An 18,224-nucleotide genomic window follows, 5' to 3' on the forward strand; every position below is an offset into this window, starting at 1 on the left:
ACTGGTGCGAGGGCGTCTTCCTCCTTGGTTGTGAGCAGAGCCTGGAGCCTCTGGATTAAGATAGCATCAGCACGTTGATTCTCAGCCTGGATCGCCACTGCAGATGTATGTTTGTGTGGCTGGGAGGCAGCGGATCGCTGCTTAGAAGGCATCTAGCAGAGAGGCAGGGAGACAGCGGTGACAGGTCAGAGTGGGCAGCACGGGCGTAGGAGACAGCAGTAGCCGATGATGATGCTCGGGTGGCTGGAACTCCCCACTAAACCGTCTTCTCAAGTCTGCACCAACTCCCCGCCAGTGATCACTCCAGGCATGGATCGGGCACAGAAGAGTCAGGGAGGCCTAGAGCAGTTGGCGGGGTGGAGCAAGACGGCCACTATTCACAGGGCCTGAGCTGTTGCTGAGGCGGAGCAAGATGGCCACTACTCACAGGGCCTGAGCTGTTGCCGGGGTGGAGCAAGATGGCCGCTACGCACAGGGCCTGAGCTGTTGCTGGGGTGGAGCAAGATGGCCGCTATTCACAGGGCCTGAGCTGTTGCCAGGGTGGAGCAAGATGGCCGCTACCCTAGGAGGGTAGACGCCACGGGTGCAGGCTGGGCAGCTCCGGTGGCTGTGTATGCAGTGTGCTGGGTGTGGAGGAGTCAGGGATGCCAGGAGCGAGTGCTGGCACCATCGGTGGGTGGAGCAAGATGGCCGCTACTCACAGGGCCTGAGCTGTGTCCGTTTTTCAGGCAGCTGCAGAGGAGTGCTCCTAGAAGGGCTGAAAGCCACGGGTGGCAGGCTGGGCAGCTCCGGTCGCTGTTTATGCAGTGTGCTGGGTGTGGAGGAGTCAGGGATGCTAGGAGTTGAGGGGGTTGTTGAAGTCTTGTAACACAAATAATATCAAACAACACTTTTTTTTTTACTGGCTTGTTTATGTAGCAATCAAAAGTAGCTAGTTCATTTTAGCAGTTTGATTTATATGTGGCTTATTTGTCAATTTAATATATGCAATATGTTTATTTGATCCTCTGCTGGTGGCATGACATAATTTATTTGCATACATACTTGCATTTTAATAAAATGTATACAAGCAATTATATGCATGTCTACATTCTTACAAAAACAGCTAGAGAATGAACACAATTAGCAACCCACAATGGACATTTCTGAAGAATACATAACTAAATGAAATTATACACATTTATGGACAGTCTTCTCTGTATCTTGCGCCAAGATAATATCTAGTTCATCAATATGATGTACAGTAAAACCTTGGATTGAGAGTAACTTGGTTTGAGAGCATTTTGCAAGACAAGCACGATTTAAAAAAAAAATTTTGACTTGATATACAGTACAAGCTATGTCTTGATATACAAGTAGTGAGTATAAAAGAGAAGAGAGGCGCCTCTAAGTGTGGCAATATGGTTACACTTAATGAAGGTACAGCACTTAGAAATTCACATTGTTGATTAAAAAAGGCACATCTAAGTATGCAGGCATCTGGGGTAAAGCTGTCCACATAGACCGTCCTCCGCACCGCCGTTGGCGTCATCCCTTCCACAAGCAGTTCAAGCCTCGCTTTCAGAACGCTCTACTGCGGGTTAGTCTTCCCGATCACAATTGCAGACTGACAGCGGGGAGAGCTGGCAGTACGGAGGATGGTCTATGTGGACAGCTTTACTCCGGATGCCTGCATACTTAGGTGTGCCTCTTTTAACCACTTTAATATCGGGCCTATTCTGGCACTCCTCTCCTACATGTAAAAATCATAATTTTTTGCTAGAAAATTACTTAGAACCCCCAAACATTATATATGTTTTTTTAGCAGACACCCTAGGGAATAAAATGACGGTCATTGCAACTTTTTATCTTGCACGGTATTTGCGCCATAATTTTTCAAACACCTTTTTTTTTGGAAAGAAAACGGTTTCATGAATTAAAAATAACAAAACGGTAAAGTTAGCCCAATTTTTTTGTTTAATGTGAAAGATAATGTTACGCCGAGTAAATAGATACCCAACATGTCACGCTTTAAAATTGCGCACACTCATGGAATGGCGCCAAACTTCGGTACTTAAACAAAACAAAAAAATTTTTACAGGTTACCAGTTTAGAGTTACAGAGGAGGTCTAGTGCTAGAATTGTTGCTCTCGCTCTAACGCAAGCGGCAATACCTCACATGTGTGGTTTGAATGGCGTTTAAATATGTGGGCGGGACTTGAGTGTGTGTTCGCTTCTGAGCGCGAGCTACCTGGGGGGCAGGGGCATTTTAAAAATGTTTTTTTTTATTTTTACTTTATTTTTAATTTTTTTAATCACTTTTATTCCTATTACAAGGAATGTAAACATCCCTTGTAATAGGAATCTATCGTGACAGGTCCTCTTTATGGAGAGATGCGAGGTCAATAAGACCCCACATCTCTCCTCCAGGCTGTAAAGCATGAGATCGAAAAAAAAAAAATTCACCGATCTCATGCTGACAGCCGCGATCGCGGCTTTGTTTACATGCGGGTCCGGGCGTGACGTCAATGTCGCGCCCGAGCCTCCGACGGTCATAGAGATGGCACGGGAGAGCCTGGAGGAGAGCCTGGAGGAGCACCGGATGGCGGCGGGAGGGGGGGAGATTGCCGCTATGATCATTCTTATCGTGCACAGAATCGCCGCCTGCAAATAATGATATCTGAATGATGCCTGTAGCTGCAGGCATCATTCAAATATCCCCGCACAAAGTCAAGGACGTCATATGACGGTGTGCGGTATTGAAGTGGTTAATCATCGACCATGTGAGTTGCTAAATGTTGTACCTTCATTAAATGTAACCATATTGCTACACTTAGAGGCGCCTCTCTTCTCTTTTATACTCTGTAGCTCCTGCTGGATTTGGCTTCTAATCCCCTTGTGGAGGCTTCCATTTGTGGATGGACATTTTATGGTTACACAACCTATCACATTGCTATAATCTTTTTATATGGACTATAAACTGAAGGACTTAAGAATAAATGGTTGTGGAACGAATCATCTGAGCTTCCATTATTTTTTATGGGGAAATTCGCTTCGATATACAAGTGCTTTGGATTACATGCATGTTTCCGGAACGAATTATAAGCGCAATCCAAGGTTTTACTGTATGTATTTATTTTTCCAGCAGAAAACCAAATATGTCCACATTTACCTTCCCAGCTTTAGCTTTGGGATGCTTTGTTTGCATATTTGATAGTAGTTCTTTTTTCTCTTGGTAAAGTTTTAAAATACCACTAAGTTTTTCATCCCATTGACTTACATGTTTTAATCCATTATCTTGTCCTGAAAAAAAAAAGACAAAAAAGACATCTTGAGTGTTTAACTGGAGAGAAGAATTACAGTGGGGATTTGGAAATGTACGCAGGAATACAGAAACAATTAGTGGAAACAAATGTATCGTGAAAGAGACAAAGTCCAATGACAACATTTTATTCATACAAGTCAACCGACTGAGAAGGTTTAGTATAGAATGGCCATTGTATACTTTCCACCTACTGGTTATATTTGGACCCCACAACAGAGAATCATTAATAAACTGTATGATCTTAAAGTGATTTGTATTTAGTTTGAAGTTGATAACTTTACAGTAGCAACACAGGTTCCATCTGATACTAGCAAGTAATACCTTGAAATGGGCTTATGGTGCGCTTAGAAGAATCCACCTACATGACATGCCCAGACTTCCAAATAGGCATTGCACTGTGAAGAACCAGGTGGAGGTGACCTCCCAAGATACAGGAAAAGAATTCAGGGGGCTCCCAGGCAATTGAAGCTCATTATATAAAGTTGGTTGTACCTAGTAGCCTCATTTTCTAATATAACTAGGTTGACTTTAAAGAGGTGACACAAAAGATAAGTATATAAATAAAAAGCGTAGTGTAAAGTCACACATATTTTTTCAACCTTGTAAACACTGCTCAGTAAAAATAAATTATGGAAAAGCCAACATATTAGAGTTGTCACTAGAAAAAAAAAGAGGGGAGAAATCCTCCAATAGGACACCTATTCTGGTGGTAGTTGTCTAAGAGTATATTTCCCTTTGCTTTGGAGAGATTTCCTCTAAGTTTCTGTTAAATCTCTAGGAAAGAAAGTGAACGGAAATCTCTGATGGGACAGACAGGGGTCTAACTCTTACCTACTATATCCAAAACAATAAAAACCATTTAGGTTTTAAAATCCTAAAAGTTTACAACCATGCTATATTTTATAATTAAATAGGAGAATACAAGGAGTTTACTTGGAACACACATTATTCCATGCAAATTTGGTATTACTATATGAATTATGATTATTAACTCCTGAACAAAATGAATATTTGTCATACGTACAGGTATATCTGGAACAAACATTATTGTATTGAAAGTTAATATTAGGCTAATATCATTGGCTGCCCAGTAAGCATTGTTTAACATACTTTCACAGTGATGAATGACTTGCTCCCACAACCTATTTTTTCTCAAGCATGCCAAGTTGCCGACTATTAACAAATGTCTCTTTCCCCTTGTCAGGGCCACGTTCATTCTCTTTTCAGAGTCTATGAATCCAACCTGCCTTGTTCGCACACAAGACAAGATAATGATCTCCTTTTCTGCTCCTTGGAAGGCATCTACTGTAGATACCTGGATTGCTTTCATCTCCAGTGGATCACAGTAAGACATGCCACTAAGCAAACTGCAAATCTATAAAAAAAATACAAAATAAAAGTTAAAATTGTCATATAGCTACAATATTAAATATGTAAAAATGCAGATACACCGTGAAATTACTAATGTGAGCAAAGCTGAAGCTGAAAATCAGGCTAAGTATATCAAAAGGGGCCTCACATACTAGATAAGTGATGAAGTACTTCCGGCTAGGGGCCATGCTGGCCAAGCCGATCAGCGGGTCCCAGCCAATGATTAACCACTGGCCCCCGCCGGTCAGCAAAGAATATGACAGAACAGAGTTCTGTGAATGTAAGTAATACAGAGCTCTGTCCTGTCAGCGGGGATGTGCCAGTTTTTGTTTCCCCGCAATGCAGGGTATAAAAACCAGCACATCCTTTAGTAAAAGCACCTTACAGGGAATGCAGCAAGCACTGTTAGGCACACATTTACCTCTTGATCGCCTTATGCCGCGTACACACAAGTGGACTTGCCAACGGGCTAAACTCCGTCGGAATTTCTGACGGAAAGATTTAGAACATGTTCTATATCTGAGTCCGTCGGAAATGCCGACAGAAAAAGTCCGGTGGGGCATACACACGGTCGAAATGTCCGACCAAACGCTCCCATCTGACTTTTTCTGTTGGGAAGTCCGGCTGTGTGTACGCGGCATTAGATGTTAACTCCTTCCCCGCCAGTGTCATTAGTACAGTGACAGTGCACATTTTTAGCACTGATCACTGTATTAGTGTCACTGGTACCCACAAAGCGTCTTAGTGTCAGGCTGCCCGCCATACTATCACAGTGCGTTATAAGTTGCTGATCACCACCATTACTAGTATAAGCAAATAATTCCAGTATATATACCATACCTAACTTTGTAGACGCTATAACATTCCTGTAAACCAATCAAGATACACTTATTAGTTTTTTTTTGTTTACAAACTTTTGTTATTGAGGTTAAATTGTAGTACAATAAGAGGTTTCAATTACAGTAAAATTAACATATATAGGTTATTCAGTTATATAATTATTGAAAAATAGAAAAGTAGAAAATATATTGATACAATCAATCAAGGGTTCTGTACAAAAAAAAATATATAGCAGAATACATTTTGGCCTAAATTCATGAAGAAATGTTATTTTTAACATTTTTTTAATCGGATATGTTTTATAACAGAAAGTAAAAAATATTGTGTTTTTTTTTTTCAAAATGTTCAGTCTTTTTTCATTTATAGCGCAAAAAATACAAAAACCCAGTGGTGATCAAATACCACCAAAAGAAAGCTCTATTAGTTAAAAAAAAATATATTGATTGACCATGCAATTGTCAGTTAAAGTAATGCAGTGCCAAAAAGCAAAAAATGGCCTGATCATGAAAGGGGGTAAATCGTCTGGAGGTCAAGTGGTTAAAGATGATATTGGGATACTGGATCACATTATTATTATAATATGCCTTAACCCTCTTGGACATGGAGTTCACCAAAGCTTCACAGGTTGCCACTGGAGTCCTCTTCCACTCCTCCATGACGATGTCATGGAGCTGGTGGATGTTAGAGCTCTTACACTCCTCCAACTTTTGTTTGATGATGCCCCACAGATGCTCAATAGGTTTTGGAGACATGTTTGGCCAGTCCATCACCTTTACCCTCAGCTTCTTTAGCAAACCAGTGGTCGTCTTGGAGGTGTATTTAGGGTTGTTGTATTGGAATACTGCCCTGCGGCCCAGTTTCTGAAGGGAGGGGATCATGATCTGCTTCAGTATGTCATAGTACAACCCCTGGCAAACAATTATGGAATCACCAGTCCCTGAGGATGTTCCTTCAGTTGTTTATTGTTGTAGAAAAAAAGCAGATCACAGACATGGCCAAAAACTAAAGGCATTTCAAATGGCAACTTTCTGGCTTTAAGAAACACTAAAAGAAATCAAGAAAAATAATTGTGGTGGCCAGTAACAGATTTATAGAACAAGCACAGGGAATAAATTATGGAATCACTCAATTCTGAGGAAAAAATTATGGAATCATGAAAAACAAACAAACAAAATAACACTCCAACACATCACTAGTACTTTGTTGCACCACCTCTGGCTTTTATAACTGCTTGCAGTCTCTGAGGCATTGACTTAATGAGTGATAAACAGTACTCTTCATCAATCTGGCTCCAGCCTTCTCTGATTGCTGTTGCCAAATCATCTTTGCAGGTTGGAGCCTTGTCATGGACCATTTTCTTTAACTTCCATTACAGATTTTCAATTGGATTGAGATCCGGACTGTTTGCAGGCCATGACATTGACCTTATGTGTCTTTCTTAAAGGAATTTTTTTACAGTTTTTGCTCTATGGCAAGATGCATTATCATCTTGATAAATGATTTCATCATCCCTAAATATCCTTTCAATGGATGGGATAAGAAAAGTGTCCAAAATTTCAATGTAAACCTGTGCATTTATTGAAGATTTAATGACAGCCATCTCCCCACTGCCTTTACCTGACATGCAGCCCCATATCATAATTGACTGTGGAAATTTGCATGTTTTCTTCAGACAGTCGTCTGCATAAATCTCATTGGAACGGCACCAAACAAAAGTTCCAGCATCATCACCTTGCCCAATGCAGATTCGAGATTCATCACTGAATATGACTTTCATCCAATCATCCACAGTCCACGATTGCCTTTCCTTAGCCCATTGTAGCTTTGTTTTTTTGTGTTTAGGTGTTAGAGATGGCTTTCTTTTAGCTTTTCTGTATGTTTCTTACAGTTCGGTCACAGATGTTGACTCCAGTTTCCTCCCATTTGTTCCTCATTTGTTTTGTTGTACATTTTCTGTTTTCAAGGCATATTGCTTTAAGTTTTCTGTCTTGACGCTTTGATGTCTTCCTTGGTCTACCAGTATGCTTGCCTTTAACCACCTTCCCATGTTGTTTGTATTTGGTCCATGTTTTAGACACAGCCGACTGTGAACAACCAATATCTTGTGCATCTGATGATTTACCCTCTTTACCTACATACTAACAAGCAGATTTAATCTGATGCAGGTGTTAGTGTTTGTAATGGAAATTTACAGAGTGATTCCATAATTTTTTCCTCAGAATTGAGTGATTCCATAATTTATTCCCTGTACTTGTTCTATAAATCTAACTGTTACTGGCCACCACAATTATTTTTCTTGATTTCTTTTAGTGTTTCTTAAAGCCAGAAAGTTGCCATTTGAAATGCCTTTAGTTTTTGGCCATGTCTGTGATCTGCTTTTTTTCTACAACAATAAACAACTGAAGGAACATCCTCAGGGACGGGTGATTCCATAATTTTTGCCAGGGGTTGTACATGTTGGCATTCATGGTTCCCTCAATGAACTGTAGCTCCCCAGTGCTGGCAACACTCATGCAGCCCCAGACACGACATTCCCACCACCATGCTTGACTGTAGGCAAGACACACTTGTCTTTGTACTCCTCACCTGGTTGCCACTACACACGCTTGACACCATTTGAACCAAATAAGTTTATCTTGGTCTCATCAGACCACAGGACATGGCTCCAATAATCCATGTCCTTAGTCTGCTTGTCTTCAGCAAACTCTTTGTGGGCTTTCTTGTGCATCATCTTTAGAAGAGTCTTCCTTCTGAGACGACAGCCATGCAGACCAATTTTGATGCAGTGTATGGTCTGAGCACTGACAGGCTGACCCCCTAACCCTTTCAACCTCTGCAGCAATGCTGGCAGAACTCATACGTCTATTTCCCAAAGACAACCTCTGGATATGACGCTGAGCATGTGCACTCAACTTCTTTGGTCGACCATGGCGAGGCCTGTTCTGTTAAGCCGCTGTATGGTCTTGGCCAACATTTTTCAGATCCTCAGAGAGTTCTTTGCCATGAGTTGCCATGTTGAACTGCCAGTGACCAGTATGAGAAAGTGAGTGTGATAACACCAAATTTAACACACCTGCTCCCCATTCACACCTGAGACCTTGTAACACTAACGAGTCCCATGACACCAGCTGTGCCCAATTTGGACATTTTCACTTAGGGGTGTACTCACTTTTGTTGCCAGCGGTTTAGACATTAATGACTGTATGTTGAGTTATTTTGAGGGGACAGCAAATTGACACTGTTATACAACCTGTACACTCACTACTTTACATTGTAGCAAAGTGTCATTTCTTCAGTGTTGTCACATGCCCTAGGGGACAGGATGGACGTTCAGTAGGTGACCTGTCAGTTAAGAACCCCATACCATCCCAATATCGATCCGGTATCTTTACACGCTGTTTGCCTGATGCAGAGTGGCGCACTGACGCGCCTATACTATGTGAGGGGTTTTATGTGATTAATAAACTGTTAAAACGTTATTACACCATCCAGTCCTTTTTCACTCAACCGAGGTATAGTGCTGACAGGTCCAGGAGTCTAGTTAAAACTGTAGAGCCCCAGAGGTGGTTCACAGGTATGTATTGACTAAGCTTAAGTGCAAAGTCACACGCTCAGAGGTGAGCGTTTATAACCTAGGGGGGAGCACCAGAGTGTGATCACTGTGGCTTGCTTTGGATTATCTACACAGCAGTTTCCAAATCGCATGGACTTTAGAAGCACTTTTGAATTGAAATAATTGGATGACACATATGCACATAGAAGCCCTTTTCTTCATCTATATGTTTTAGTGGATTGAGTCCACTATATATTTTTATGAACACTATAAGATTTTATGAACAATAATTTAGATACAACCAATCACCATATGGATGCATGTTATAGCACCTTTTATTAGTGTGATTATTTATTTTCATGTATATGTTCATTTTTAAGTATTCATAACTATTTGTTGCACTATTGTCACTTTTTAGTCACCAGTTACTGGATGTATCACGGTGTGTGACTCGCATGCATATTTGCACTTTGGTTAAGTGCAAATATACGTGTGAAGATTATATCTGAAAGCGCAGAGTATATATTTATTTCTGCATTTAGTGAGATGTGTTTAACGCTTGCAGCTGTTTCACGGTGCCATTTAGGCAATTTATAATCAGAGGAGGCTCACAGGATCTTTTATATATACTTGTGTTTAGTACGTCCGGTCCTTCTGCCCTGCTGCCGGGATCCCCCCTGTCACAGTACATGTCAATTCAGCTTTGAAAAATCACAGCTGCGTTGCCGAGTGCACAGAAAAGGTCCAGGCAGCAGGAGCTGTGAAAAAAAAAAAAAATCAGTCTGGCAATGTTTATCCACAACATTGCTCAGCGTGAATACAGAAAGATACAATGAAACTTTGTTTAATTTTGTAACTTTCTGTTTTGTCATCTACAGATCAAAGGGATGAACTTCTATCTGCAGATGAAGTCATTTCACCACTTTACTACCTCCCTATTATAGCTTTACTGCTACAGGGCGGCCGCTGTGTGCAGGATCATGTATTTATATATGTGATCCCGCACTTCCAGGTCGTGTGCGCGAATGCGCGCCACCGCCAGCTCGCTGCCTATGTAAACAAGTACAGAAGACATGGATCCTGTGTTACTGCAAAGCAGGAACATGGATCAATGCCTTCCCCTAGTAAAAGCACCTCCTACACAGTGCGCAAAAACAGCCTAAGCACACAGTTAACCCTTTGATCGCCCCTGATGTTAACCCCTTTCCAATCAGTGTTATTAGTACAGCGATAGTGCAAATTTTTATCACACTGATCACTGTATTAGTGTTACTGGTTTCTAAAAAAGTGCCAAAAGTGTCCACTAGTGTCAGATTTGTCTGCTGCAATATCGCAGTCCTGCTATAAATCGCTGATCGATGCCATTACTAGTAAAAATTTTAATTCCATCAATATATCACATAGTTTGTAGACACTATAACTGCGCAAAAAGATTAATATACGGTTAATGGGATATTTTTTTCCAAAAATATGTAGCAGAATATTGGCCTAAATTAATGAGGAAATTCAATTTTTTTGCCTTTTCTTTATTGGATATGTTGTATAGTAGAAAGTAAAAAATATTGGGGGGATAAAACTGTAGTGGCAAACTGACAAGTAAGAACATTTTTTTTTAAATTAAATGATCCTCTGTTAAACCCCTTATTAACCTTAGTTTACTCTAATTAGCCCTATCTAACTCCTTATTCTCCTTCTCCATTCAATTATAACTTTCTTGGTGTTTTTTTATTTTATTAACTTCTATTTAAACTTTTTTCTGTTTCTGCTTGCTTTGTTCATTAATGTTTTTACACCTTTACATTTATTTACACTTATCACACTGAAAAAAGCGCAGAATTGAAAAAACTACTTTACTTCATTTGTAAATAACTTTGCAATGCTTTGTACCAAAATGATAATTTTTGTGTTCTTTAAACAGGACAAATTACAGAATAAAATGCACACTTTTATGTACAGTAACACTATTATTTTTAAAACACCGCTCAAGTCAAAAAAAGAAAAAGTGCCTTTTCGTTTAGTTTTCTTACTTTTTTCTGATGCCTCGTACACACGATCGGATTGTTGGCCAACAAAACCGTGGAAGTTTGCCCGAAGGGTGTTGGCGCAAACTTGTCTTGCATACACACGGTCACACAAATGTTGGCCAACAATTACGAACGTAGTGATGTACTAGACGTACTGTGTGGTTTTTCAGCTCTTTAGCGCCACCCTTTGGGCTCCTTTTTCTAATTTCGTATTAGTAGAGGTTTGGTGAGTGTTGATTCACGCTTTTCTTTTCGCGTTTTCATTTAGCACTTTTCATTTTGTGCTTTTCAGTTGGTTTCTGCACGGCTGTTCTTCAACCAGACATGTTGCGGAATTGGAGGAGATAACGTGTTATTGGCCTTGGAGTTATTGCTTTGACATAGTTTTTTTGGTTAATGATTTGATTTGGTATATTTTCTATATTTTTGGATGCATATAATGCACTTTTTGGTTAAGTTCTATTGGCAGATAGCATGTCTAATTTTATTTGTTTTCTTTTTTTAATGCACAATAAAAAAATTGTGTAGAATAATACTTACTCTAGCTATGTGTTTAACTTCAAATGACAGTTTGGGAGTAGGCAGTTACATTTAAAAAAATACAATGTAAAATTGACAAGGGATACCAACATACAGTAGTTGTATCTTTGATCTTAAAAACGACAGGATAATGGTGTTGTGTTAACTTGCACAAATAATAAAAAAAAAACCCAGAATAGTATTATTCTTGATATCACTAGAAAAAAAAGCCTTTGAACATTTGTTTTCAATAACAGTATCACCAGCAAAGCAGCTTCATTATTATCCCATTAAAGAAGAAGAGAATTGTGCGCTGCATTTGGAGATGTCATAATTTGTCACGTCACAAATGTTAATTCTCCATTACAAAAGCTAGTTTACAAGACCAACCGCTTCTGCTTCCAAGCATGCGTGTTTGTACTTTGGACTTTTGTCCGATGGACTTGTGTACACACGATCAGAAAATCCGACAACACACATTTGTTGGCGGAAAATCTGAAAACACGCTAGCCAACATTTGTTGGCGGAAAGTCTGACAACAATTGTCCGATGGAGCTTACACACGGGCAGATTTTCCACCAACAGCCTGACATCTAACATTTCCAGTCGGAAAGTCCGATCGTGTGTAGGGGGCTTAAGAATTGCAAAAAGAAATTATTGTTGCATTACAATATTCACAAAAAAGAAAGCCTTGTTTGCCCTTAAAAACAATGTATGTATTCTAGGTTCTAGGTGTAACCCTGGACTCTGAACTATCCTTTCTGCCCCAATGTCCAATCACTATCCAAATCTTGCAGCCTCAACCTTCGCAACATCTCCAAAATATGTTCCTTTCTAACCAATGACACCACAAAGTTCCTAATTCACTCCCTGGTCATCTCCCACCTCAACTACTGCAACTCTCTTCTCATTGCCTTACCCCTTTACATAGGCTATCCCCCTTTCAGTCCATTATGAATGCTGCTGCCAGTCTCATCCACCTTACCAACCACTCAGTGTCTACTACTCCTCTCTGCCAATCCCTCCATTGTCTCCCGCTCACCCAACGAATTAAGTTCAAAATACTAACAATAACTTACAAAGCCACCTACAACTCTGCTCCCAACTACATAACTAACCCAGTCTCAAAATACCAACCTAATCATTCTTTGTTCCTTCCAAGAACTCCTGCTCTCTAGCTCCCTTGTCACTTCCTCCCATTCTCGCATCCAGGACTAAGCCCCTCCCATCCTATGGAACTCCTTACCCCAATCTGTCAGATTATCTCCTACTCTGTTTGCTTTTAGATGATCCCTGAAAACCCATCTCTTCAGATAAGCTTATTCTGCATTTACCTATCAACTGTACTTTCCTCCTTTAGCTCCTCCCCCACAGTTACTAACTTTTGTATCACTTGACCCTCCCTCCTAGATTGTAAGCTCTAACGAGCAGGGCCCTCTGATTCCCGTATACATCCTGTATTGAATTGTAATGTAAGTGTACTGTCTGGCCTCATGTAAAGCCCTGCGAAAACTGTTGGCGCTATATAAATCCTGTATAATAATTATTACATTATTATCTTACGTAATGACAAAATTATCACCGACTAAACAGGCTCATAGCAGAAATTTGAAAATTGCTCTGGTCCATAGGGGTGAACAGGTGTGAAAGCCGAAGTGGTTAAACGCTGTATGGAGAAATCAGGCCAAAATTATTAATTATCAGGAGCTCTAGAACATCCAGAAGAAGGCAAAAAAACCCCCCCTAAACATGAAATGTAGTCTAATTTGCTTAGACAAGCAAAAAATTGTGCTTTGCTTCTTGCACTTAAAAATATTTTTCAAGACTTATAGCCTTACAAGGAGAGCTCTTCATTATACACTGTTGAAATGTAAATCTGCAACAGTACATCTCAACTTGGCTTAGCGGAGTGGAATGTCTGTGTGTTCCGGCAAAACCTAAAAACGCTTTTTACCTTAATGCATTAAGGTAAAAAACGTTTTTAGTTTTTCTGTGCCCCCCTTCCCCTGTGTGAAGGGGAAGAGAGGGGAGAAGAGATCAACGCTGTGCACGGCTGCATCTATTCTCCCCTCTTTTCACAGCATTCGAGCAGGCAAGTAAAACATGTTTGTTATTTTAATATTAAAAAAATGTTTTGCGTTTAGTAACACTTTAGGCTGTGGCATTGGGAACATTATGATCATGTGATTTAAAGTGATATTAAACCCAAAAGCATACATTTATTATATTGCAGATTACTAATTCTTAGATGTGATCGCTGTATTCATTTTCTTTTTTAGGCTCTCTTTCTTCTACTTTTTCATCTGGCGATCCAGCCAGTAAGTCTGTTGTTCTTCAACAGAAAAGCTCTCTTGCAGTTACAAAGAGGAGACAGGCCACTTACCACTGACAGGGGTGCTTACAACGGTCAGCTTTTATGTATCTATGTAAAATCTTTATTCCAAAGGGAAGAAGACGCTGTTTGCTGTAACTGATTATAAAGTATTAGCTGGAGTTCAGATTCAATTTGTTACTAGCACATCTAACAATCTAGAGTGGTGTCTGTATAATACAGGTGTGTTAATGGCCAGATCAGCAGCTGAAAACAGGGGGGGGGAGCCTAAAAAAAGCACATTAATGCAGCCACCACATCTAATGATTGGTAAGCCGCTATATGTAACATTTTTGGTTTTGGGTTTATTGGGTTTAATACCACTTTAAAATTAGTGAGGGTTCTTATAGGGAAAGCCATTTAGCCCTTGGTTTGGTAAAAGTATGTTATCCCTAAGCCTAGGTTCACACTGCTGCGGGATTGAAATCGCGTTCAGCTAAACTCGCACAATTTCATTTCCGCATGTTAGTCCGACTTCGGGGGCGATTTCAGAGACATCTGTGCGGGTTCCTGCAGAGATGTCTATTAAAATCGCACCCGAAGTCGCCAAAAGTAGTACAGACACCACTTTTGCGAATCAGTGCGGCGCCACACTGATTCAGATGGTGCCATTGCCAGCAATACCTGCCGATTTGGCATTTCAGATCGCATGCCAAATCGCGTCAATGTGAACCTAGGCCTACAGTGGTTCAAAGGCAGAAGGTTTTTTTTTTTTTTTAACCTTAAAGCGGCATTAAACCCAAAACCAAAAATGTAATATATTGCAGATCATCAACCCTTAGATGTGGTGGCTGCATTCGTTTTCTTTTCATTGGCTTTTTCCCTTCTGTTTTCACCTGGTGATCTGGCCAGTAAAACACCTGTATTAGTGAGACACATCAGACAGCAGCATTGTCAGTCGGTGTGTGTGTGTGTGGGGGGGGTGTTAAATATATTAGCAGATTTAAATACACTTACAAACTGAAACCAAACCCCGGCTCACACTTTATAATCAGTTATAGCAAACAATTTTTCTCCTTTTGGTATAAAGGTTTTACATGAATAAATAAAAACTGATCTCAGTGGTAAATGGTTTGTCTCATCCATGTAAACTGAAACATTCTGCTGGGGAGCTTGTGGTTTTGAAAAACAACAGACTTGCTGGAGCACCAGATAAAAATAAAAGAAAATAAGGCTAAAAAAAGAAAATGGATGCAGCTATCACATCTAAGAATTGGTACGCTGCCATATAGTAAATGTTTGCTTTTGGGTTTAATACTGCTTTAATACATTCTCTGAGGTATTGCATCCCAAAAGATACTTAAAGACTTCGGCAACCTACGCCTGACTTCCTCAGGCATGATGAGACTTGTAGTTCAGTAATAGCCTGGAGGGTTTACGTTTGCCTATCCCTGCTTTAAGGAAAGCACCAACCCCTTTTTCAAACCATCTAATGTATTTGTAAGTACCGGCTCATGTGGAGAAATATTTTACATTTTCACAGCTTTTAAAGCAGAACTCAAAGCAGTCTGATACAATTAATGTTCTTTAACATACATTCCACATTCATAATTATGCTACCAAAATTAGTGTATGCTGTAAATTGCCTCTGGCAATATGTACATTTCCAGCTTTGACTGTGTGTATTGGCTCAGTAGAGAGGAAGGCTGACAGAAACTTTACAGTGCTGAAGTTCACAGGCTGCCAATGAGGGAGAAAGGAGAGACTATCAGGGAGATAAGATGAGACACTATCTTTGTGATTTTAATTTTTTTTGTGCCTCTCTTGCAGCAGAGTTTGTCCTGTCACCTCTCCTGCCCCCCCCCCCCCCAAATCACAGTCATTCCTGTTGCTGTCTTCCCCCTTCATCAACAGTAATTCTTAAAACTGTCAGCTGATCGGCCTCCAGCTGGGGATCAGAGCAGACTGACACTAACCAGCTCCCTGCTTAGGGAGTTCTGGGAACCGAGCAATCAGTGGTGTTTAATCGCTTGGTTCTCAGTGTTAGAGACGGCGGGGGACAGATGCAGCATCCAGCTAGGCAAGTATGATTAAAAAAAACAAAAAAATAACAACATTCCCATGCTTCTCTTTTACAGTATATCTAAACCTGAAAACAAAACTTTAATATACTGCAGCTGATCAGTCCATAGATGTAGGACTTTCATTTTGTTTTTTAACAAGTACAGAAAATATCAGTTGATCTTGCCATAAACGCAAGGTCCTTGTCACTCTGTGTGAAATGAAAAAAAGCACAGAACCTTATTGGAGAAATGAGTGTAGCCGAAAAATGACAAAAAGAGGGGGGATTATCAAAACTGGGGCAGCCATAATGAGAAGCAGCTGTGCATGGCAACCAGTCAGCTTCTAGCTCTCATTTTCAAACCTCAAGAAAACAAGCTGAGGATAGAAGCTGATTGGTTGCCATGCAGAGCTTGTCATAGTCTGCTCCAGTTTTGATACATTTGCAGGATTACCAGAACAAAATGAAGTGAAAAAATCTAAAATAGAAACCTAACAGAGTCACCTCATCTATAGACTGAAAAGCTGCAGTGTATTACTTTTTTGGGAGACTAGATATGCTTTAACACTAAAGTATCCTCTTCTGCAATATACAGTACTTATTCTATCCTGTGGTCAAAGTAGTGGGAGCAGAGAGATAATATTTCCATGTTGAAAGTTTACAGCACAATAGTCCATCACTGAAAACTACTGATCCACATGTAAATATACCATTTACAAAAAAAATGTACCATAGCTAGCTATTAATGTATCCCTAAAGTGACAGATATACTGTAAAGATTATATACGTTTATTTTATATTATAATGTATATTATATTATATATGTTTTTCTTGCAAAACCCAGATCCTTGTAACTCCCATGCTAATGCCGCATAATGCAAAGTACAGTAATCTCAAAAGTGTTGCTAAGACGTAAAGAAGCTGCTACAGTTGTAAGATAAACTTAGAGTACATATAAGTTAAACTGCATAATACAGCACAAATATTAACAAAACCATAATTGCAAAAAGTGTATTGGAACATATATTGCACTTAAGCATCTATAATGTACTTCGTTTTATAAATATCCAGAATATATATTACATATATATAATACATATGTGAAAAACAAACCTTAGTCATCTGTGACTTGTAGAGAGTAATTACTCCAATCATGGAGCTCTGTATTCCACTAGCTATCAGAGATTGGATGAGCTTCACAGTAAAGTTGGCTTCCTCCATATTATAGAAGCTATTGTTCCCTTCCACCTAAACACGTTTGGAAGAAAATATATTTGGATATAAAATGAATTCTATAGTGTAATTAAAGCCACATTCTCTTACACAGTAAAATGTTTAAATGACCTTGAAAATATTTTGTAGTATAGATCCCAACAACTAATGAAAAAAACTAAAAAAAACTAAAAAAATTAAATCCAGTACACATACCTGTTCTGTTCCATTGGCATTATAAAAACACAAGGTGGGTAGCCAGTCTAAAAGAGGTTTACAGTCTTCTTCTGACACTCCATTAAAAAGATGTCCATCATAAAACAGCTCATTAGCTACAGAGCTGATAACAGGGTGACAGCGATACTGGGTCCTTAGCATAATCGCCTGGTGGCCCTGAAATGATGTAAGCCATTTGACAATTAGGTAATACATGTGAAACCCTAAGGCCTCGTTCACACGCTCTAACACCCTTCTGAAAAGAGGGCAGTAGAGCAGCGGCTGTTGGGCATTCAAGAGGCAATCCTGCTGCTTCCTGAATGCACTTTTTTATTTAGTAGAACACGGTTTGCTATTGAAATACGGCAGCACTATTGAAAGCCAAGCATCTGGCTTTGATTTGTGGCCCAGCCCAATTCGTTTGCATGGATCGCATTTGGCAGCAATACTACCTGCTGAACACAACATGTATAATTTGTGCCGTGCCACAAAACAAAGCATGGCAGCCATAGCAATATCTACTACTCTTAATAGCCTGTGGATGGGTCAGCTATCCGTTTAAATGAGACCCAATTTAGAATGTTTCAGTCACAGCTATTGCTAAAGGTAGGGGAGATTTTGCTGGGCTCCTGCTTCTTGAAATCCCATACTGGCTATGGCCGGCACTGGTTAACTACTGGTGTAAGATTAAGTGAAGTTTTACAGCTTTGATGGAACGGATAATGTATAAACACATGATAAATCAAATTTCTGAAAGCATTAAGCAGAGGTTGCACCCATTGTTGTGCACCCGTCTGCGACTTATATTGCAT

General features: G+C 39.9%; 1 protein-coding gene across 1 annotated transcript in view; it reads right to left on the reverse strand.

The window, feature by feature from the left end:
• ZGRF1 (zinc finger GRF-type containing 1) overlaps window positions 1–18,224 on the reverse strand; it is a 263,034-nt gene that overhangs the window by 18,708 nt on the left and 226,102 nt on the right. Inside the window, exons 25-28 of the mRNA XM_073602703.1 lie at window positions 17,413–17,589; window positions 17,098–17,232; window positions 4,415–4,679; window positions 3,152–3,282 (exon numbers count right to left, since the gene is read on the reverse strand). Of these exons, the coding sequence (XP_073458804.1) occupies window positions 3,152–3,282; window positions 4,415–4,679; window positions 17,098–17,232; window positions 17,413–17,589 (708 nt within the window). The remainder of the gene's footprint in view (window positions 1–3,151; window positions 3,283–4,414; window positions 4,680–17,097; window positions 17,233–17,412; window positions 17,590–18,224) is intronic.

This window comes from Aquarana catesbeiana, linkage group LG01 (genome assembly GCF_042186555.1).
Source record: "Aquarana catesbeiana isolate 2022-GZ linkage group LG01, ASM4218655v1, whole genome shotgun sequence".
In the NCBI taxonomy this organism is placed as follows: domain Eukaryota; kingdom Metazoa; phylum Chordata; class Amphibia; order Anura; family Ranidae; genus Aquarana; species Aquarana catesbeiana.